The sequence below is a fragment of the Botrytis fragariae genome, assembly GCF_013461495.1.
Source record: "Botrytis fragariae strain BVB16 chromosome Unknown tig00000797, whole genome shotgun sequence".
NCBI lineage: Eukaryota > Fungi > Ascomycota > Leotiomycetes > Helotiales > Sclerotiniaceae > Botrytis > Botrytis fragariae.
Genome location: NW_023501013.1, coordinates 889,928 through 914,393, shown reverse-complemented (window position 1 = coordinate 914,393; position 24,466 = coordinate 889,928). Strand labels below are relative to the sequence as shown.

Sequence of the window (24,466 nt, the reverse complement as noted above, 5' to 3'; positions counted from 1 at the left end):
TGTTTGTTCGACTGGATATACAGTATATGGTGATACGTTTAGGGGTGGTGCACACTGTAAATGCAGGAGACAAGATTTTATATGGGCACGAATGTGTTTATTTCATGCATCGATTTACTAGGGCTTCTTATATCTGATCACTTTCTCATATTATAGACGACGAAGGCGCAAGGGGCGATGTTCAGCGATAGTTTTACAATTCTGCTTATATCCATAGCTTATCACATCTCAACTTTCCCAAAACTTCCCCCGTACAAAGGACCCAAATATCGGGCAATTTAGCACAGTCTTCAAGAAGATTTTACCTTATTTCTTGATAACTTGTATCTTGTGAATTTCACACTGGATCTGTAGATACCAGAAGAGCTTTTGACATCATGCAAAAGTTTGCGACCTGTCTGCAACGGGTCTCTTAGTAGTAGGTCCGCCAGTTGTTCTCCCATCCGAAGATTTCTTTTCTGAAGAGTTCTTAACATCACTATGCTTGGTAAGTTTGTCCCTAAAGTCGCTCTGCTTGGAAGGTGCGACCTTGGAATCACTCTTACGGGAAATTTTGTCGCTAGAATCACTCCGCTTGGGAGGTATATTTTTGGAGTCACTTTGGCTAGGAAGTTTGTCCCTGAAACCAGGCTGTCTGAGAGGTCTTACCTTGGAATCTCTCTTTCTGGAAACCCTTTCCCCGGAACTACTCTGCCTAGGAAGTTTGTCCTTAGAACTACCTTGGCTGTGAGGTTTGATCTCCCCACGCTTTCCTTCGGTTTTGCTAGTGTCGGAATCTCTACTCTCCGGGTTCTTCTGCAGCACTTTTGGTGCACTCATAGACCCATTCACAGGTGCAGAAGCCGTTCTGGTTGGCTTTGGCTTTCTCTTATTGAGATCATATGCCCAAATGAATTCGTCTTCCTCATTTAGCACGGGTCTACCACTCGTCGGGCAACACAGCATATGATCCTTTCTCTTGGAATCATATAGCCATCCTTTCGTAGGATCCACTATCACATCAGTCGAAGATGGAAGCTTGAAGTCCACATTTAAGCCCCTAATCTCGTGAGCAAGCCTAAATATGTCGTCTCTGAGCCCCTGCTTCGCAAAACCGGATATCCAACTGTCATAGCCTGTGTAAGTTTTTTTATTTATCCGAATTTTTGAGCAAACTTCAAAAAGTTTCAATTTCGCCGATACCTCATTGTCGGTACTGTACAGCACCCCCAGAGTTTCTTTAATCCTAATTTCGTTGAATCGTACACGAATAGGGCGATGAGCCATATCGGCATAATAACGAATGTTCTCGGTATCTCGAGATCTAATTACAGAGGCCTTCTTCCCTCTCTTTTGACCAGGTTGTTCTTTTAAGCATTCATAGAACCATACATAATCCTCGGCCTCAGTACACATAGTGACTTCGTTCGTCACAGGATCCCTAACCCTTTCAGCGCTATGGACGAGCTTAAATGCGAAAGGTGCGCATATTTCAACCAGTTCGTCGTCTACTGTTAAAACGGGTTCTATGGCGTGTTTCCCAAGATCAAGAACAAGAACTTTTGAAGTCTCTATAATCGTGGGCCCCATGTTGTATCAATCGAGATGTGTATAAATGGTAAGCTAGTTGTGGCTCGGTTTATCCAGTTACTGACGTATCAATTCTAAACCCGTACTCATCGAAAGAGTGTAGGGGATGTTTAAATATACACTCTCACGGCCTTTCTCTGATCGACATGTTGCAAAAAATTCATGCTTGTAACACAAACAAGGTCGACTATGCGGGGATTCCCCAAATTTCTATCTTGGGAGGTCATTCTTAAGGCCATAGAAAATGCTTCTTTATCGTACCACAAATCCGGAAACAAAGACACGGAAAGAAAGTGACGTTGTAGAAACTTCTAACCTATCATAAGCCTTCAAAAAAGATTCTTGTAACGTTATCTGATATTCGTGTGTTGGGGTCTAGGTTAAGCAAGCACCAGGCGCTTGCCAACGAAAATTGAACCAACTTTGGGGGCCATTCAGCAAAGATCTAGGATCTAGATCAATGGAAAGGCGCAATAAGTTCTGAAACAATAGCATGAAGAATGACGGTAATAAAATGATGATAGCAGTGGTTCTTGTTTGTTGTGATGGCCGCGGGTTATCACAAATAAGCGCTACAGCTCATCTCGGTGTTAACATATGCTGTTCAACATCTCATAAACTTAAACGAGATAATTTTCAAAGTAAAAGTAAAATGCGACGACGAGAATGTTTGGATTTTCGCTAGTGGTAAATATTCATCTGCATATCAAACCTGAAGTATCGACGTCTGTAAGACTTGCTACGGGCCTCGAAAACACGCGCGAACCTATGAAGGCGAGTATGAGATGGACTACTGACTACTATCATCTGCAAAATCGCATTCATGTGGTATTTGCAGGTCGCATGAATGAAAGTGTCATATAAATTCAACTCGCTGGATACAAGACACAAAAGTACGCGTGCACTCCCTCAAACTTTCTACATTTCGTTGAATAATACAAGCCCAAACCAAATTAAACGGAGCGAAAGGCTGGGTCTATTTCTGCGTTTGAGAAGCTGAAGCACAGTGCCTTTTTCTCAATTGCGATGTTGAGATATCTGGTTCAGACAAACAAACTAGACACAATCTTTCGATGTCTCACAGTATCTAGATTGAATGAAAAAATGCAATCCAACATTCAGCAGGTGCCAGAGGTAGGCAATGAATTCTCGATCCCGTTTCGAACTTACGCTCACTGCCTTATACTTACAGCAACTCACAAGCAGATTGAAACAGACACCAGCCCATCACACGCACATAGTCTCACTACACTACCTCGCTCCCCTCGGCACACGTAAAGCCCCGCGAACAGTCTCAGTTATATCGTTGCTTGTACCATTTCCCCCCCCCCCCCCAAAAAAAACCTGACCAAGTCATCATCACAGATGCTAACTATCCAATAACATCGTCTATAAATATCAAAAGTCCCAAAAAAATCCAAAAACAAGAGTCCGTTTAACACTGCATTGCATTCAAGATGGATTGCGCGATTAAAGCGTTCAAACCGACGATATACATTTCCTTGGTAGCGAGTCAGAACCGCCGTATCTTCTGTATCAAAATCACTCTTGTAACATCAAAGTCACTTTACTTTGCTCGACCAAACGGGATCTTCAACAGTTCAAAGTCCAATGCCTCTCCCTACGCAAACCAAAAAATCGCCCAAATTAGTAAAGATCGAACAGAAGTTCATCCGATACCGGGTACTCATTTTCGAGAGGATCTTTTTGACATTATGCTAGATTGAGATATCGATGGCCTGTGTCATCGCTTCAACCGGTATACGCATGATTTTCTCGCCCGTCTTAGATTCAAATGTACGACGGTACTCCCATCAGTGCAGGAATACCCTAGAGTTTGCACGGCTTTACCAAATGTGAGCGTCGCCCAAATATCTTTAATCTCTTGAATCTCTTTCTAACGCATCATTCTTCACTTTCCATCTTTCTTTCTATTTTCTTCTTCTTCGAGAAAGACATACCATTTAAATCCGCCATTGCTAGTGCACCGGGCAGCTCCTGTGTGAAAAAGTTTCTGTGGAGTTGTCCGTGAGAGGAGGTCTACTCAACCTCTGCTCCAGCCTCTTCGCTCCCTGGTCTCTGCCATCAAGTCTACATACATATGTCCCGGCAAGCGTGGACAGAGATACCTCGGGTGTGGTAACACCAACAGTGGGGTTACCATATTGCGTAAAATAAGTTTGATATAGAATGCGTTTGTCCTGTCGTGTTGCATAAAAGGCCAAGTCACTGGACTGATGCACCTTTAATTACTGACTCCCTGAAAGCACGGCTCAGCTATGTAAGTCAATGGCGTCTTTCCGAGAAAAGGTGAATGTTCTACATATAGCAAACAAAACTATTTACCACCTGAGTGCTGTGTTCCATGTGATGCAGTGACATTCAACAGCTCAAAGGTTAACAAGCTGATGGCTTTCACCCAACCGTCATTAATGTAGCGCCGTGTCTATGAAACGCTTTCAGCCATATATTGAAAGTAGCTTTGAGTCTTCTGGGTCTTTAAAATATCATTTATTCTATCGTACGATATTTCTTAAAAGCTTCATCAATCCACATATATTATTCACAAACACATCATCGACATGGTTGCTCCATGAACTCTATGACAACCAACTCTCACAGAAGTAACTCAACCACCACGTCTTTCCAATCAACATTCCACGCCTGCTGGTAAACACACATCCCCAGCATTCAACATCATCGAAGCATACATAAACGCAGCAGACTGCTGAATAGCCCCGAGAATCCCCGCCTGTCCCAACACAGCCTCAGCAGTGGTGAACGACGGCATATCTAACGGTCCTCTGGTCCGCGCTAGTTTCACAGCGACTTCGTAGATAGCCTTTTGACGAGGTGTCACACTTGACGGACAGTCTCCCGCTAGCATGGCTCCAACTTGTGAGGCTGTGAGGCCTGCTTTCTCAGCCAAGATCTTGTGCGCGTAAATTCCATATGTCGCTTTGGTGACTGATAAAATGCCGAGAACAGCACATTCAGCTTCGCTTGGGACTAGCAGGCCAGCCACGGCTAATTGCAGATTTACCCAAGGCTGTACAACCGTTGGCGTGTAACTGGTTTCCATATTAATTTGGGTATTTAATCAAAGCATTTCCAGGACAATACGAACAGCAACATGTTGAAGGGTCCTTGAAGTGATCCATCTGCGTCTTCTGTGACAATAGTATTTTTGTACACAGCCTTTGTGATATTTGCCAGATAATTGTATTGAACAAGTTGAGCCTCATCGAGATTATCACTTGACGGCGTGAGAGGGGGAAATCTGATGGCTCCTGTACAAGATGGAGATGTCATATTGCGGGATCGAGACGAAGCGGAACGGGGTATTTTAACGGATACGCCAAGAACTGAGGATACGCAAAGTGTATGATTGAAAGCAATACTCACATATTTTACTGGAACAAGCCAATATGTCGAAAGAGGGGGGTTATATAGACTAGAAGTAGAGAGAGAAATCTGACATGTACATAAGAAATAATTGAAGCATGGAGATCACATGTGCATACAAGTAGATAAAGAAATTGCATTGTGATTCGGTGGTCAAATAGAATCACCCCTGTTCAATATGTGCGGTCGCGGCGCAGGATCACTAGCAAATCTTTAAAAAGCTCCACATCTGATATAAGGATGCTGTCGTAATACACTGCACTAGTATGTCATGAACTCTTTAGGTCTATAAATGAGCCCAGGGGTTAGCTAAGCTGATAACGACTGTGTCAAATCGACCTCGGCTAGCATGAGATACATATTGTACCAAATACTAGAGCAACATAATTGCATTATATACAGCTATTGAATGAGAAACTAATCTTTGTGGCATTGAATGCATGATTGTTCTCAATTTTTTCATGATGGCTCACTTCAATCCAGGGGGGAAGCGTATCACTAACTTCCATCCCAGCCAATCGTACCGCCCTCGAGGCTTAAAATTAAAAAAAAACGCAGAGGGTATCGAACTTTTCCTTCAAAACAAAACACTCAAATTCATCACATCTCATATATTATCAAGGATATTTTTTCCTCCTTAATTGTGTGTAACATCCCCACTTAGATATATGCAATGCTAATGTATCACATGCTGTGTATAGTACAGCCAATACAAGCGCAGTCATCGCCACAGGGACAAGTGTCCTTCTCCCCAGGGCAAGGGATATCTGGAACGCGATGAATAGTGCAGCCTAAACATTGGCAATCATCACCGCAGGGGCAGCTTTGAGTTTCTCCTCCACAGCCATCTTCCGCGTTGAAGGGATAATTTACGAAAAAGAAATCCGACGCCGAAAGGCTCTGCTCTTCTACAGTTCCGGAAGTAGTACTAGACGGAGTAGCAGGAGGCGGAGAAGTAGGGCTCTCCTTGATAATATCCTGTGTCTGGATGGAAGTAGGTGCAATATTCCCATTCGAGTTGATACGCCCATGTGAGTGACCATTGCTGTACAGGTCCGGTTCGACCCGCATCGATTCCCAAGCTGAAAGGACGTATTGTCTTGTCGCATCGTTGTATGGATGAGCTGCACAGCCAACACATTGGCAGCCATCACCACAACCACATGTATGAACGGTTTCGGGATTTTGGGCCATTTGAGTTGGATCAAATGTCAAAGGCGCGTTAGGAATAGAAGGTTGTCCTTGAACATGTCCGTAACTCATATCGTGGACACCTTGGCGCCAGGCGGATGGCTGTAGCGGGTTTTGATAAGAACCATATGTAGCAGGGTATGTAAATACGGTAGGTGGGTATTGTGAATATATGGCATTATTCATGGGAAATCCATTTTGTGGTATTTGTGGGTTCATCATGGGAGTATTTGTTTGGGAGTTTTGAGTCGATGAAGGCTTCTTCTTTGAAGAACAACAACTTTTAGGTTTAGGTGTAGCTTGCGGAGGTTCTGACATCGTACTGGCATTCGAAGAAGTGTGACTGTGGGTATTATGTTTGGGCGCACAGCATGAACCACTACTCGTAGCGACATTATCGATATGAGGTGGGGTTTCTGGAGTCGATGGCGCACAACAAGAACCGCCGTTCATTTTAGGAGTAATCTGACCATTCTTCACTTCAGTCGGTGTTTCGAGAGGATCTTCCACAACTTGATCCAAGCTGCTGAGCCCATTCGTAAATCCACTTGTTCTTATATCTACTATGGGTCCTCCTAATCCATGCATAGGTGGAGGTAGTTGAACAGGGACGGTGCCATATTGTTGTTGCATGATGGAATATTGTGGTGGACCATACCCATAGGGTTGAGGAGCAGTCGACATATGATATGCATTTGGGGGGATGATTTGCATTCTTTGGGTATGTTGATCGAAGGGAACGATATTGACTTGGTTTAAATCCATCCGTTCCAAATTTACAGGGTCAAATGATTGTTTCCTACTCGACTGTGGCTTTGATGCTGTCTTTTGTATTTTAAACGTGAGTTGCGTCGGGGAAGTAGGGTCGGATATGGAATTGACTCGTTGTATAGGAGCCGGAGGAGTCGAGACAGGTGTGTCGGTACCACAGTGACACGCTTGCTTCCTTGGAATGGCAGCAGTAACACTCCCACAGTTACATGGTTGATCTTTCGAGTGAGGGCATGCACTGAGTGGTCTTCCGGGCTTCCTCACCGGTACCATCAGTCTCTCATTCGCGTGTGTACATTTTGTTGATCGATGGCCTCGAATACATGGCTCACTATGGTGATTTTATGTTAGCATATCGAAAACAATTGATAGATGTGTAAAGTATATATAGGTGTGTGTGTGGGGGGGGCTATATATCTTTGGTTTGTGAACCACTTCATATACATAAATTGATGAACACAGCAAGGGTGAATGGGTCTCGACATACCAGGCCATCTTCAATCCATTGATTAACGGCATCTTTATAACAATTGAATAACTCTTGTAGTAGATCCAAGACTAAGTGGGCTGACCCGAATGGATAGACTTGAAGTGTAGATAAATTCTTTCAGACAACCTTATCTCGATGTTGATTGTGTTCCGGGAATCACTATCTGCATGCGCAACGACCGCACAGAGGGGAAATCGGAAAGAGGATCAGCGTCTGACTTGTGCGACTGATACGGAAATGGCTCCTGCGTGTTTCCGAAGAATCTTGAGTCCCCAAAGTATGGTTCGCGGAGGCGGGGGGGGGGGAGGTTTCAAGATGGAGTGAATTGTGATGAATCGATATCATGAGAAAAAGTCGAGGTCCTAGTAGGTAGTATCGAGCCAGTGAAGAAAAGCTGAATTGAGCTTGATTTATTGTACTTCGGGTATAATAGGATAATAGGGTGAATTGAATATTTCTGGTCCAAAGTAGTGAGGAGAAGTGTTTGAAGCGATCCGAGCTGATGGTAGAATAGGTCAGGTAAAGTCAGGTCAGGTCAGGTCAGGTCAAGGTAAGATGTTAGTAACAATGAAGCCTTGTTTGTTCTTTTTGACCAGTTTTTATTGAGGAATTGTTAAATGATTTTTCTCGAGTTTGTTTGTTCTATTCGTAAGGACAGAAAGAGGATAAACTTGGACCGTTTGAATAATAAAGCTTCCCAAAGAATATTGAATGGAAGGAACTTGAGTTACTCATGATATCGTAAGATCTCAATATGGTAGGTAGTAGATGTCGCGTTGACGGGGTAGTATGTAGTATAGTGTGTAGTGTATAGTGTAATAAGTGTAGTATACTCGGTATGCGGTGCGTAGTGGGGTGAATATATGTGTGTGAGTGTGTGAGTGAGTGTGTGAGCGTGTGAGCGTGTGAGCGTGTGAGAGTCAATATTGAAGAGTGGAAGCGTGTGGAGGAGTGAAGGGGAGTGAAGTTTGGAAGAAGAACCTTGCAAATCAATGAGCAAGTTTTGATTGGTGGCATCTGATGGCCGTGCGTGCGTTGAATCCTTGTGAATACTCGAATACTCGAGTGTTGAGTATTGAGTATTGAGTATTGAGCATTCTACCATTGCCATCTACGTCTACTCCGTACAACATCAATACGAGATTGCTTACTACCATATCAATATCCACTCAACTAATAACCCTTCGTATCTGGGGCCAAGCCCCCAAACCCCCATAGCTCGCTTCGCTCGAAGATGTTTTCTATATAACAAGTATCTAGCTTTCAGTGTGAAAATGGCCAAATAGTCTGTCTACTAGTCTGCCTCCACGGCAGTGGCCCCCAGAGGGCCAGCGGAGCGTCATTGGTTTCATTGATGTAAGTGTAGTTCCTAAGTATCTACTGTCAAAATATGTGATTTTTAACTTCATCCCAATACGTAGATGTCTGCTATGTAGCATTCTGTACTTGAGAAATTCTGTCCATCAAGGTCATGTAGATCAACTACTGGAATTGGTAAACTGACTGATACACTAAGAGCAAGCCATCTCGGCCATCACCCGTGCCCGCATAAAAGATAGATCTAATTCAAACCTTCAAGGGACCATTTTCATTCTTCATGCAAGCCACATCCTCTTCCGTCACTCAATACAAAAAGACAATACCTGGCTCTGGGTTCGCTTATCTTATCAGAAAGTGTATCTATTGGCTGCCTCAACAAGTGGCTGGGTAGCTGGGTGGCTGGGTGGCTGGCTTTTGAATAAATGTCCCAAGTTTGCATAAATCTACTAGCCGAATCTGCATAATGATGGTGGGGTAATATGAAAATATATTTTGCAATACTCTCTGGGTATCATAAATTCCAGAATATTGGGAGAGAAAGAAAACATTCAGAAACAACGAGACGACGAGACGAAGAGACAACGAAACAACTTTAACTCAAAGTTACAGTTCTCTCCTCTTCCCAAAAGCAAGCTTTCATATATCAAGGTAAGCAAATTTGACTAAGTACACATTGGGGTTGTGGAGCGAGTCTCCTAACTCTATCTCCATCTCCATCTCTATCTCATCCATCCATTCATTCACTCATTGATTCATTCATTCATTCAAGCATCATGTTTCACTCAGAAACAGGTTGAGAAGTTGGGTTGGAATGAGTTTATTCAAGCGGATATTGTCAAACTGTAGGGATTTCACAACCCCTCTGACAAATCTTTCATCTCAAGCACTTCTTATCTTTCGCCATTCTCTCAACTGTCCCATTTCGTAACTAACACATTGACCTCGTTTCGTCTAAGAAGATTTTCGCACAAACATCATAACAAACACGTGATTACTTACTCAATTCTATAATCTATCATGGCTGATTCGGATTTCGAAGATGGTCCCGATCTATTCGCCGAGCCGGAAGATTATTATCCTCCATCACCGAAACCAACCACAGAAACCCATACGCTACTTTCCGGTCAGACACTTACTCTGCATCTGGTCGGTCACAATCCACTTTGGGGTCATCATCTTTGGAATGCGGGTCGCATAATATCCAACTATTTGGAAAAGAGTCCTTCTCTAATTACGTCCAAATCAGTATTAGAGCTTGGTGCAGGTGCAGGTCTTCCGAGTCTTACTTGTGCTTCTCTACGTGCCAGAAATGTTGTGGTTACGGATTATCCAGATTCGGACCTCATCGATAATCTCAGAAAGAACATTTCGGTATTCTATGAGCAATTCCCTGAACTGAGAGTAAATGACAAGGAAAGCCTGGTTGCTGAAGGCTATTGCTGGGGCGCTGATCCTTCTCCGTTACTCTCACTTCTACCTTTAGAAGAAAAGGAGGCTGGTTTCGACGTATTGATACTCGCGGATCTTCTTTTCAATCATTCCGAGCACGCGAAGCTGTTGGATTCTATTAAGAAGACCCTGAGAAAGAGTAAGGATTCTACGGCCTTGGTGTTCTTTACCCCATATCGACCTTGGCTATTGGAAAAAGACATGGCATTCTTTGACTTGGTACGAGAGGGAGGAATGACTGTTGAGAAGGTCTTAGAGGAGAAGATGGAGAAAGTAATGTTCGAAAAGGACAGAGGAGACGAAGAACTGAGAAGGACAGTTTTTGGTTTCGTTGTGAAGTGGGCTGAGGAAGACAGTAGTTAATCATCAGCATATAAATAATTGATTCCAACAGCTCAGCAGGAAACTTGGAAATCAGCCCGCTAAGCTGTACTTCGCTACCCAATTCGGGCGGATTAGATTTTCTCGCCGTCAATCACGGACCTGAATACTGCAGATGACAATCGATATTGCCTGCCATATGTGCGACAGTCTTTATGCCACCTACAACCTACTGTTGGCATATATTGAATCGGGTAGATCGCAGAAGTCATTGCTGCAGAGTAGATCAAAAATCGCTGGTTATTCTGCTACCATACATGAGTAGTGAAGACTCTGCATTTGCGCAACAATCATATACATATACCCAAAACCCCGTCTTCTTCAGAATGACAGTGTATTCCCACTATCGTCAAATAACAAATTTTCAACAACAACTTGACTGCTTGTATTGAAATATACACATCACGAATTACGAATGGAGGAGCATGGGTCACATAAGCATGGGTTCCTGTGACCGCCGATGTCAAGCGGATCCAAACTCGACGCAATGATTCCTTATCCCCCAAGTACATTCCTCCACTAGTCAACTTGACTACCTCCCAACTATAAACCCATTCTTCCGGCTCCCCAACATCTCTCATGAAACAAAGTTGCACCTTTAGCGCAATTTCTATAATATACTCTTACATCTTCGGTGATCAATCCGTGGGAGGTTAAAAGACGTGACGGAAAAGGCAAACGGAGTTTCCGTTTGCTGAAACACCGGTGATAATGATTCGCTCTTCCAATTTATACTTATTTCCTTCTTTGATTACAGTCACGGTCTTTTGGGTTTTGGTTCTGTATCTATAAAAACATAGAAGTGAGTCAGTCATAGTTGGACTAGAAAGTAAGCGGGGAGAGATGATCGCTTTCGTTTTTTTGGTATTCGTTCAAGTGGATGAAAGAGTGTACTAGTTTTCCAATAAAATTATTTCTATCTACTTGGACCTTGGGCAATCTTTATAACATTACCCTATGTAGTGTACGTGGTTTCTAGATATCAATACTAGAGGTTGAGTCGACAGATTGACAAGCAACTCCACCTTGGTTCCCCACGTGTGAAGATGGAGAATATTGCATACATATCAGACGTACCCCATACCAATGATTAATTTTACAGTTCATCGGTGGTCTTTTACAATATTCGTAAACAGAATTGTGCAGTACCTGGATTCGATTCAATTTCATGCCATATCCCTAGGAAATGATAAAGTGGTGTTCGCAAACGGCAAGCCAAACATCATTGAATGGGGTCTATCTGCAGTCATCAGAATCTCATGGGAGCAACAGAAACAAATGACTGAGGTTTGCTTAAAATTATTTTCAGTTAATTGTGAGAACATGGACAGTGATTATTCATTTCATCGAAGATATCGCAGGCATAGAGGGGTGACATGATGTCCGCATGCGTTTGTAACAGTGACAGTCACAGTCACATTGGAAATCTCAAAAAGACAATTTTTTCCAGGTACGTACGTGGTTTGAGTTCGTAAGGAATACAAGTGTTGGGTAACTGTTGAAACCCGATTTTGCAAGATTTTTCTCGTTAAAAGATTGACATATCTCACATTGCAAGCGTTCTCCTTGGAGTTTTTTTTATAGTTTCGAGTGAACGTTTCTTTGTTCCAAAACAAGCGGGTATCCGTACGAAAAAATGTGTTTTCGTATCAACTTTCTTAGAATGTCCAAAAATATGCTTCTTTGTCCTTGAAACTCTCGAATAGATCTTGAATACGAGTCTTACGATGTATCTTCCACGTTGGCCACTGTTCCAGTAATTGAATCCATCCACCTCGCACAAAATATGACATTCGCATGTGCTCCGTCGATGAGGAGTACGTCCAGTGATTCAATTGTTCTCGATGAAAGCATTGATAGATAATTGGACAGATGGCAAGTCTCTCAAGAGATTGCTTAGCTCGGTGTTCATTAAAGGTGCTCGATCAAAGCAGATATCTGATTCCACAGCCCAGCCTTTGCCAACAATCAATGCGGTTTTTGTTCCTGGACCAACTCAGACAGCAACAGCATCAACTTCGGCACATCAGGACTCGAGCAGAGGAGAGATCTCTTCAATCTCTACATTCGGAAGCGGATTTTGGAAAAGAATAAGAGCAAGTAGAATAAGTCCCAATGCGGATAGTCCTCTTCGAAGAGCGCCCCTATCGCCTTCCAGCGTGGTGTTAACCGATGCCACATCGCTTTCATCTCCGCATCCACAAAATCTTCGAAAATGCCGTACATGCTCCTATGAGCCGCCGGCATCAACTATTGATCAGAGAGAACCACCGGAGCGAGCACCTCTAACTGCAAGGTACCCCGTGATATTCACCTACATGGGACGAAATGGTGTCCCAAATTCTGCTCTAGCTTTGACAGATGATATTGTGAGAAACTTGAACGAAATGTTCTACCTCGAGGGACAATTCAATGATCATACGAGGATCATAAGTCGATTGGACGATGAATATGAGTGTGTTGAGATGACTTTGAAAGAACTCAATCAACTACTTTTATCATCAGGTACCACAGTTCAAAGTGATCGAGATGTGAAATCGGAAGAATCAAAATATCTTTCCAATGTTTCCACGCGTATCCAAGAAAAAAGGCTGGAGTTACAGGAAGCTGCGGAACGCGAACATGAAGAACTAAGGGAGCAAAGAAATATCTTATTGAACATGTTCAGGGACGTCTTCAGGAATCGAAATCTTCTGGATATAAAAGGAAAGAGTTCACGACCAAATCAGTTCTATCGCATGCCGACCACACAACTCGTACCTCTACACAAAACACCTCGAGTTTCCACCCACGGTGAAGAAGCTCGAGAACGAGTCGAAAGGGAACAGCGAGAAGCTGTGGATCATATGAAGGACATGGGATATCGCCTAGAAGCAACGCATCAGCGGCTCGACAATTGGAAACATTACTATGAAGACGAGTATGCCGAATATGCACGTGCGGTTAAGAATGGAACAATGGAGCCTGCGAGGAGTTTCTTCGATCTGACTCTATTGCAAGAACACCAGGGGGCAATTGAGGGAGTCATCGAGGCGGAGAATGACTATGAGAAAGCGAGGGGACGAGTAAGGGTGTTGGATGTGGTGCTTAGTGACATTTACCAGTCCAGTGGATTTGCAAGCTGTCCAGATGATGGGTACAGGATTTCGATGGAAGAGGCTATGGTCGGTGATGTGGATAGAGAGTGGATTCTAGATTGGATGGAAAGGAACGATGACTCAGTAGCATTTCAGGCTGATGAAGACGAATGGGAAGCAAAATCGATTGGTTTGGACGACAGTGTCAGCGTGGTTGCGAAAGGTAGAGAGAGAAAAAGAATTGATGGGTGGGGAAAGATGTGTATGGCAATTGGGAATGACTTTCCAAAGTTGTCGAAAGTGGTGGTGCATCATGATCCTGCGTCTGAGCCCAGCCATACGAGTTTTATTATCGCAAATCAATGTTCCAGGTAGCGGATCCTAGACTTACTGCTACTCGATCCATCGCTCTTATATATCTAGTTTTGCACATAAACCAAGGACAGCACTTCTTGAACCAGTCACAATCTGTTATCTTGTTATCTCTAATTCTGCCATGCGAAAGAATCCCGAGTTTCCAGTCTTCAATGTATTCAAACTGTGTAGTAACAATATATTCACACTATTATCGGCGGTATGAGTATCTGAGACTTGGTACATACGTTTGCCATGCGAAAAGAGTGTAGTGCGGTTTACTAGAAGACGCCGGTTTGCATTCAATACTTTCCACTGAGTAGAAAAAGGAATTAAACTTACCTAACCACGATAAGAGAACTCGAGAAGTATCAGCCATTTAAAAGAACAACTAGTGTTTGATTCTCTTTACCTAGACAATCTTCAGAGAATTTGCAACTCAATCAACCATGTTCCGATGACTGATCAGTTTCGGGGTAAAGATTGGATATCTGTCACGGTTTTCCAACTCGCTATTGATTTGGATTGTGAAAAGAAATTTTCTGAGAACATTACATAAGTGCCCACAGATGTAGACTGATATCATACTTTTACACGTACTAGTGAAATTAAGTAAAACGGGATAAAGATTTGATATCTTCTGTACTGATGTATACCTAAAGAGTTTCATCGTCCTCAGACTGAATAGCTGGTCATAGATCTAATGGATAATGGCTGATATCAATCTTATTGGGCTTCCCATTTGCTACGGTTTTTTGCATCTCGGTTAGCCCTTATGCCCAAGCTCCATCTATAAGTAGCACTCATGCGAGTAAAACCCATGCAGGTTTTGAGCGAAATAAAGAATGGTCAACTATTATCGAATTTAATATTATCGGAGGCCTAAAGATATTGGAAATTCTTGGTCATAAATCTAAATAGTGACATCCAAACCATTTCATTGCCTAATTGTTGCAGTCATATATTTCAATCACAAATTTATTGAAAACTTAGGCTAAGCATACACAAAGTCTGTTCACCTAGATTAGGCAGCATGGTCCTGGCAAGAAACCCATGGAATGGTGAGTTTTGCATCAGTGCCTTTGAATTTGATACTAGTAGAACAACCAAGTTGAATATATTAAGCAATATAACAACGACATTATGTAGAGAGCTTTCAAGGTGGGGGAGCAGCCGGGGCAGCCTCAGGTTCTTTTCCAAGTTTCTCTACTTCTTGCCAAGTTGGGCCTGGATCAACCCAAGTTCCGGCTTCTATTCCTCTGCGCCTGACCATTATGTATTTGGTAACTTCATCTGTGTATTCGAGACACTCAAAGTCTTCTCCCCTATCGAGGATATTCCCATTCTCTATCTCTCTCGGTAGCCATTCTTCGTAAAATAGCTCAAATGCTGTTGGATTTTCGTCACCCAGCAAATTTCGTGCCGCCTCTCGTTTCCTCTTTTCAGCTACTTCTTTTTTCTTGGCTGCTATTTTATTCCGTTGTAATAATTTCTCTGCTTCCAATCCACCTGGTTGAAGTAATTCCTTGAGCCTTTTCTGGGAGAAAACATGTTCTTCTGCAAAGTCATTTATCTTCCTCGGGATAATTTCGTCTCCAATCCATTCAGGCAATGCCCTGAACAAGTTCATATTGAGCCCTCTTTCTGTTGCCGGACCTTGAAGTTCTTGTAACAATTCTCTAGCGGATGGTCTTTCCTTGTGATCAAGCACTAAGGATCTTTGAAGCATAGCTTCAAATTCACCACTGTACAGATGATCGATGGGCCGGACTCTTCTGGGATCCATTGTAATCAGTTTCTGTTGTTCCTCCGTCAGATCTGCAAAACTTTTGTCTTTGGGAACACCTAGCTTAGTGGTTGTTCTGTTCCGCGAAGTTAGCGAGTATATGACTGAGCCGGCACGCCAAATATCGCTTTTGGCACTCCACCAATTTAATTCGGGGGATTATGCTTGTAATCAATGTCGGCTTTGTCGACGATGTCCTCTGAAAATCCATCTCCGAAATCAACAAAATTTGCTGCTTCAAAGTCTCCCAACTTTATGTCTGGATACACGTAACTTTGCGACCCGCCCTCGGGCCAGGAAAGATATATATTCCCGGCGTCAAAGTACGGCATGATAATCGACTTACGCCCTTTGTGTAAAGGGTCGTTCTCGTACTTCGGATGATCATTGTGAAGGAAAGCCAGAGCATCAATAACCCCGTGATAGAGTTTCCACAAGAATGCTTCGGGTGGCCGTCCTTGATGGGCGTTATAAACAGCACGAAATTGTTTCACAGTGCCAGCGTCACAAAGCCTGTAAAACTGGGCCAATATGAGTTTACCCCTTTCATTGCGGTATTGATGAAAAGCTTCAAGCTGTTTGATGGTTTCATGGCCTTTCTTAATAAACCGAAGATAGACTCTTATTTCGGTTTGGCGTTTAGCATTGTAGCTTTTACTGGCGATCTCGCTTGGTGAAGTTGCTGCGTCTTCGCTGGCTGGAGACAATGGGGGAGAAGTCCTATCGCCTGTCTCATTTGTTATGACACTCAGCTTGAGGTCGAACTGAGGTTCCTTTGGATGCCGCGTATCTGTGATTCCAAACTGAGTAGTTCTACCATAGCTGCGCAGGTGGAAATCAATTTGGATATCCTCAAGCTGCAAGGCAAGGTTTGGATTGTGGGGGTTTTTTCGAAGGTTGATCGTGGGAATGGCGCGTAAATAATTAACGGCCTTGCTCTCGATTGCAAATGGTGGAGCCATGATGTTGATAATTATTCAGGATACGAGTTATTCCATGACAAGTATAGATATTCAAGTTTGATGATTTCTACGTTCTTTGAGGATAAAGGCTATTCAATCATTGAATGAGCGATGCGCCTGTTATCAAAGAACTTTGGTGTACAAAATCCGGAAATGTCGAATGTCCTTTGTTGTTTGATCACTACCTACCTGGAAATATTCCCAAAACAATGAAACTTATACATGATAGTATTCGTCTCGATTATCTTTACCAAAGCTTTAAGTAACTATTAGTTTGAGAAGGATACGAAAAACATAGTACCTACGAATTGTAGGTTCTAATTATCTATATTGTATTCTGTCTAAAGAGCTAGCTATGTACAGAAAGTAGTAGGCCTTATATAGGCACTACTGAAAGAGCTGGTCTCTTTCGCATTCGCCTAAAGCTCAATACAGTAGCGATTGAATTGAAGTCATTCAACCACGTTCATATAGTAACATGAGATAACATTAATATTTTCTTTAATCTAGTTAATCTTTACGCATGCCCGGTGGAGTGTATATATTAATCGTATATAGCTATTCATCGATTCTAAAAACTAATTAAAAAAAAATTGCTTTATTTGTTATCATGAAAATAAGAATACTCATAGTGATTATATTAAATTGAAACTTTAATTATATTATTATAGTATAAAAGATCATTAAGAATTATTTTAGTTTTATTTATTAGAAGAAAATTAAATATATAATAAAATTAAAGATAGTAACCCTATAGAGTAATATATCATATATAAATACCTTAACTAGTGTATAACAAAACAAATTAATAATATTCTATGATATAATTGTTAGATTTATAAACTAATAACTTCTATATTTCATATACTACCTTTAAAGAATTGATAGAATAAAAAGAAAAGAGACTTTCTTATTAGTTAGAACTTTAGGAATCTATTTATATGAATTTTACTTTATTATCTCAAAATTGTAGAAGAAATTGATTATATTGAGAATTTAATTAATTAATTAGAGTAATCTGATTTCAGTATTTGTTTCTTTTAATCGAAACTATATTATATTAACTATTAATTTTAATTTTTAAGATCATTTAATAGGAATTATATGAATCGATTTCTTAAATCCGAATTAATAGTTATATTATTAATTTTCTTGTTTTATTAATCCCTATAAGATTATATATTAAATATAGAGTTTTTAGGTTGTAAATTTAATAATAGTATAACGTGATTCATATACGAGTGGATTTTAACACTAAATAGATTACTTTAAAATCATACTAAAACTAATCTTTTCTTAATATTTATATTTCAATAATTAATCAATATTTTTTGAAAAAGAAATAAAATTGAAAGATAAGAAAAATTTAGATAATTAAAAATTATAAATATTTTGATTATATTCTAAAAACAATCGAAATGGTCACGATTTTCATCAGAAAAACACTATTTTTATAATAATTAATTAGAAATTTATACTATTTATATAGATAATTGTAATATTTAGAGAAAAAAATTAAATTATAGTATATATGGAAAATCAGGTTATAATTTAAGAATTTATTAAAATAATATAATAAATTCTAAATTATTAGACTTTTAATAATTTTAATTAATTGATTTAATAATTATTAAATAATATAAAATTGAAGGTGTTAATTAAGATAAAAGTAGCCCATTTAATGATATAGCCCACTTGATGATAAACTACGTTATAGAAGAGTTTGATTCATAATAAGTTATTCGAGATTTAATTAGTATTAATTGAAAAAGCGTTTTTGTAGGATTATAAGGTATTTAAGAGATTCAAGAATCTGAATTGGGAAAAGGAGAAATAAATATATAAATTTGAATATCTAATTTAGAAAGTATTATTTTAGGATTAAATAAAACTAATCCTATTCCTTGAAATCCTGATTTCATATTCTGATTTATAAATAACCCTTGTATACTTTAGTTTTTTATTATTAAATTCTATTAGGTTGTTTATTCACAATGAAAACTTATATTTTGAATATCTATATAATTGATAATTATATAAAATTTTGAGGTATTCTTCATAGAAATTTATTTTCCTAATATAATAAATCAAGTATATAATATATCGAAGAAAACAAAAGTAGATTTATTATCATCTTGAAGAAATCAAAGATAAAATTGTTACGACGGATTAGTAACAGGCTATAGAATCACTAATGTATAGGCTATAATAGAATAAATAGATTTATTCCTTGTACTAAATTTCTATCTAATAATAATTATTTTTCGAAATTAGAAGAGGATATTATTATTTAATATATAATCGATATAGATTTGAAAGGTTTTGTACTTAAATATAAGGAGATAAAAGATATAACTAATTATATTCTTGATTTCAAAGAAAAGAAAAGAATTGGAAAATAAAAGATATATTGATTTATAAAATATAATAAAAAACTAAGAATATATTTAATTGTATTTATAACTTTCAATAAGCTTTTTATAAGGATTCTAAGCTTATTATAGATTGATTCTAGCTTTTTTCGAATATACAAAACAAATTTGGTATTTTTGATTACAATTTATAGAATTTCAATAAAATAAGCTTTATAATAAGGATTATAAATATTAGTATAATTATTATTAGCTTTAAAAGATTTAATAGAAATAAAGCTATATAATTAGATAATTGAGAATGAATAATAATAATTATATATAGAAATAATACAAAAGAAATCATATCTTTATTTCTAGTGATATAAAAACAAATATATCTTTCAAATTGATATATAGAAACTAATTTTTTTATAAATTGGATTATTAAATCTATAAGTAATAGGTGAACAAATAATAAAGTAGGCTTAGAATAATTAAAATACTTCAATAAATATATAAGAAATCGAATTAAAGATTGATATAGAATATTAATAATAAATAAATATAAAAACTGTAAATTAATACTATTCCAGATTTATTATAAAAAGAATAATATTAAATATATATATTTATTAATATATTTAAATTATTTAATTTAGCTTTTTGATATAAGCTATTTTAGTATCTTAAAATAAGAGTATAATACTCAAATTGAAAGTTTTATAAAAGCTTATATCAATTATATCTCAAAAATCAAATTCTTTATAGCTTTTAAAGTTATATATAAAAAATTAATTATAAATCAGAATATAAAAGCTGAATTTAAAAAAACTAAATTAATTCTATTTAATCCTGAAATAATACTTTCTAAATTGGATATTCAAATTTATATATTTATTCTCCTTCTTTTTAATTTAGATCTTTAGATTTCTCAAATACCTTATAATCCTATAAAAACTCTTTTTTAATTAATATTAATTGAATCTCAAATAATATATTATTAATCAAGTTTCTTTATACTTATATTTAATATTATATTAATTCTAATTAAGAATATAAAAAGATTAGTATATAAGAATACATTTTTGAATATAGAAAACTATATATTTCGAAAAGCTAATAAAATATTAAGTTAATATCGATATACAAAAAAGATATAAATACATTAAGAAAAAGTATTTACTAAATAAAAGACTATAGATATATTATTTCAATAAAAAATCGATATTCAAATTCGATATAATAAATATCAAAATAAAGAGAATTCTAATAAAAAGATATTCTCTAATTAATATTATAATAATTATGAAGAAATAGATTATAATATAAGAATTAATTAGATTAATAAAATAGATCTTAAATTACTAGATTCTTAATAGCTTTAATTAATTGAATCAATGATTATTAAATAATATAAATTTGAATATATCAATTAAGATGAAAGTGATCCACTTGATGATATGATCCACTTGTATATGAATCATGTTATCTCTTCTTTTCTTTTATTCTCGATTTTTATAAGATTACATATTAAATACAGAATTTGTCAATATATAAATTTGACAACAATACAGCAAAATGTTGCTAGTTTGCTTTGTCATATACTAGTTGAGATATTACCATGTGGGATTATTATTATAATAATGATAGGCCCACTAATAATTCATATAATAATGAAATCATTTAAATATTTTGTTTACTTTTTGTTATTACTTCGAAAAGAGAATTTGAAGAAATATTTAGTTTGAATCCTTCCGAAATTAACAAATCTAATAAATCTAATAAATCTAATAAATCTAATAAATCTAATAAATCTAATAAATCTAATGATAGATTCAATAATGATATAATATTTTGTGTGATACTTACTTCTTATCTGGGGCTCGAATAGAAGCACCGTAATCGTTATTAAGCCCAAAGTTGTAAAAGATCATAGATCTATTAAGAAATCTATTGATCGATCTATTGAATCTCTGATAAATTTCTCATAAATCTTTGATAAACCTTCAAATCTACGATATCAATAAGACCCCTCATCTCTCTCACTGTACGCACTGAACTTTTGAATCAATCAGTAGTATTTTGATTATTTTTTAATCTTTGAAAAGCTTTAGGACTTCAATTTGACATTCGAGCTGGTCTGTTTGGTAAAGAATAACTAATTGATGTAAATCTCTTTATGTTCAATTCGAAAAGGTTTCATTTTTGGTTCATTGATTAATCAGTAAAAACCCCGAATGTTATTATTTTATATATTGATATCTCAACTAGTATGTGATAAAACGAAATATCATTATTTTGTTATATTATTGCTAAATTTATAGACTAACAAATTTCGAATCTAGTATTTAATCTTTTAGGAATTAATGAAATGAAAAAAGAAAAGATAAAATTATTAATTAGAATTCAAGGAATTCAATTATATAATTTTTTCGGAATTATCTTTAAAATAAGAATTAAAATCTAATATAATAATATTTTGGTGATAAAGGGATTAATGCTAAAACTTAATTACTATAACAAAACTAGCTAGAAAATTATTAAATTGAAATTTAATTTCAGTTTTTGAGATAATTCAAAATAAATTATTTTGCTGAATTCTTTGAGCTTTAATCAATAATTATATATTTTTTTCTTTTATTTAATCAATCCCTAAAAGATTTTATATTAGATTAAAAGATTGATAAATATTATAAAATGCTAGTTGAGGTTACTTTAGTTATAAATCTGATATTTGAGGTATCAATACATGGAATGATGACATTCGGGGTTTTTATTGTTGATTAATTCATCAGCTCGATTAAGCGTTTTAATTTTATGCTTCTATGTAGACCTTGAATATCTTTTAAATCGGTTACCTAGTTTTCATTTATGAATAGTGTGTTAAAATATGTATATTAGGATGGTTGTTTTAAAGGAAGATACTTAAGTATAGAAGAATATTATAATGACTATAGTTCTTTATATTGAAAAGATATTATGAATAATTATCATCAAAGTTGTGTCGAATAGAGTAATATATTAATCGACTTGGAGATTCATTATTAATATATATCTAAATGGGAAAAACAGGCATATGTAGTAGTATAGTCATGATATTAGCATAATTCTAGTAATACTAATATTAATGAAATAGTACTTTCATTGTTTAATGATCTTTTTATAGTTCCTGAATCTCTAAACAATTTTCATAGCCCTATATAGTATTAATACCTTTGTGCAATATTAGTAATGTATTTAATTAAAGATTAAGGGTGGAAAAAAGCTTTGATTATCATTTTATACCTTCGAAAATCAATTTATAATAAATTTTTAGAGATTTTTGTTTATGATTTATGTATTTTGAATTTACTAAATTATATATCTATAAATTTACATATATATATATATATAATACTTTTCAATGTGAGAAAAATGAATTATACTTCAATTAAAACTCTGAAATAATACATACCAATTTTATTTTAAAAAAATTAATTATAAAACAATAACTAAATTGTCTATAGATTTATAAATGTAAAGTTTTTAAAAATAATTATAGGGTACATAGGATTTGATGAAAGGAATCAATTAGTAATGTTTTAACAATATTTTTACTGTATTCTATTGGAAATAGAATTTAAACACTATGTCCAGATTAGGTATTGTATAGTGTAGGGATGTTGTAGGAATACTGTTCCACATTCCCACTTGTTCCCTTGAGGTAGTTCAGATAAAGAAACTGTAGAGTTTTAGTTCTATTAGAACGCGTGATTTCTTTATGCTATCAATAAGAAAAGAAGTGATTATAGTAGTTGTATAATTCTTCCAAGAATGAAAACTAATAGACTGTTAAATATTTATAGAGAACTTTTAATATGAATAGTTATATTTTTTTTAAAGACGGAAATCAAATAATCATTAACTATTCAGAGCAAATATTTAATGTAATATATAGTTACTTTTGCTCTGATTGTTCACCCTAAAGTATGTTTTTCAAATTTAGATTTATAATCAAATTAGATTTTTAAATGTCAAAAGATTAAGTGAATATCTATAGTCTCGATAATTGTGGTTGATAAAATGAAGAGATGATCATTTATAATACAAACTAAATCTCTATTTTGCTCATTTTTGTTACAGGAGCTGCCTCTAGGGTTATATGGAAGTGGCTAGAGATCTCTCAAGGTAGTTTAGACTAGACTTCAAGTAGGAATTCAATAAAATTATAATTGATTATAATTCTTGTAATTATAATAATAAAACTAATAATTGTTTTTGAGTATAAAGTTTTATATTATAATAAAATCTATTTCTTTATACAAATCTTTATTTTATTTAAATAACTAGAATAACTAATTACTTTTAAAATACTATTATTTCTAAACTATTTATTACAGAATATTAATTCTATAATTTTTAGTATTCTAGCTTATTCTTTTATTTTAAAATTAATCTTTTAGAATATTATTAATTTTAGTAAAGCCTTTTTATTTATTATATTTTATTTTTTCTAAAATCTATTATTCTAGGAATTATATTCTAGATTTCTAGGGTATTCTATAACTAATATTATATATATACTTGAGGCTTTTTTTGAATACCTAGTGCCCCCTAGTATACTATAACTGAGTCACTAAGGCCTATAATACTATAGTATAATATTATATATAATATATTATATAGCTTGGCAGATTATTGAATACTGAGTTTTTTGTTTTTGTATATAGCCTTGATAGCTAAAAGTATTCGAGCTTTATTATTATTTGATTATATATTAATTGATTGATAAAATGCGTGTTGAATTGAGAGGTGAATATTTGAGGTGGAAGTAATCCACTTGATGATATGATCCACTTGTATATAAATCACGTTATAATGATTATTAATTCAAATTTATAAAACTGATTTAGATAATTCTTACTCGATAATTTCAAAAACTGAAATTAATATTTGAAATAACATAATTTAAGTTATAGAGAAATTGTTATTAAAGCTTGATTATTATAACTGATAAATCAATTTCTCTATTTAATTAATATTTATTTCAATTTTTGAAAAGAAAATTTGAAGAGAAACACATAAATCGATTTTTGGTAATCTAATCAATAATTGTATGTTTTTTATTTCTTCTTTATTAATTCTTCAACAAATTCTATATTGAATTAAAGATTCGCTTAATATCAAAAATACTAATTGAGATTATTTCAATCAAAAATCTGATATTACAGCTATTAATGCTTGGAATATTTTTTGTTCGAGGTTGTATTGTGGTTATTATTATTATTAAATTATTAAAAGCTTAGATTGGATCTATTTTATTTAAATGAATTTAAAGATTATTATTACAAAAAGCTGAAGAATTTTATGTAACTTTG

The 24,466-nt window shown here is 36.1% G+C and overlaps 6 protein-coding genes across 6 annotated transcripts; 2 read left to right on the top strand and 4 right to left on the bottom strand.

Moving 5' to 3' along the window:
* Positions 1-375: 375 nt before the first annotated feature.
* Bfra_010656 (uncharacterized protein) lies at positions 376-1,569 on the bottom strand (the record flags this gene model as incomplete). Its single annotated transcript, XM_037340993.1, has 1 exon — positions 376-1,569. One exon carries the CDS (start codon positions 1,567-1,569, stop codon positions 376-378), a length of 1,194 nt encoding a protein of 397 aa, XP_037186636.1.
* Positions 1,570-4,219: 2,650 nt separating this feature from the next.
* Positions 4,220-4,881, bottom strand: Bfra_010655 (putative carboxymuconolactone decarboxylase protein; the record flags this gene model as incomplete). Its single annotated transcript, XM_037340992.1, has 2 exons — positions 4,220-4,640; positions 4,697-4,881. 2 exons carry the CDS (start codon positions 4,879-4,881, stop codon positions 4,220-4,222), a joined length of 606 nt encoding a protein of 201 aa, XP_037186635.1.
* Positions 4,882-5,658: 777 nt separating this feature from the next.
* Bfra_010654 (putative copper fist dna binding domain-containing protein) lies at positions 5,659-7,455 on the bottom strand (the record flags this gene model as incomplete). Its single annotated transcript, XM_037340991.1, has 2 exons — positions 5,659-7,267; positions 7,424-7,455. 2 exons carry the CDS (start codon positions 7,453-7,455, stop codon positions 5,659-5,661), a joined length of 1,641 nt encoding a protein of 546 aa, XP_037186634.1.
* Positions 7,456-9,763: 2,308 nt separating this feature from the next.
* Positions 9,764-10,558, top strand: Bfra_010653 (putative nicotinamide n-methyltransferase nnt1 protein; the record flags this gene model as incomplete). Its single annotated transcript, XM_037340990.1, has 1 exon — positions 9,764-10,558. The coding sequence occupies one exon, from the start codon at positions 9,764-9,766 to the stop codon at positions 10,556-10,558; it is 795 nt and encodes a 264-aa protein (XP_037186633.1).
* A 1,804-nt stretch (positions 10,559-12,362) lies between these two features.
* On the top strand, positions 12,363-14,028 carry Bfra_010652 (uncharacterized protein; the record flags this gene model as incomplete). The annotated part of the gene is made up of 2 exons (XM_037340989.1): positions 12,363-12,393; positions 12,437-14,028. 2 exons carry the CDS (start codon positions 12,363-12,365, stop codon positions 14,026-14,028), a joined length of 1,623 nt encoding a protein of 540 aa, XP_037186632.1.
* A 1,135-nt stretch (positions 14,029-15,163) lies between these two features.
* Bfra_010651 (uncharacterized protein) lies at positions 15,164-16,755 on the bottom strand (the record flags this gene model as incomplete). Its single annotated transcript, XM_037340988.1, has 2 exons — positions 15,164-15,869; positions 16,169-16,755. 2 exons carry the CDS (start codon positions 16,753-16,755, stop codon positions 15,164-15,166), a joined length of 1,293 nt encoding a protein of 430 aa, XP_037186631.1.
* Positions 16,756-24,466: the final 7,711 nt, after the last annotated feature.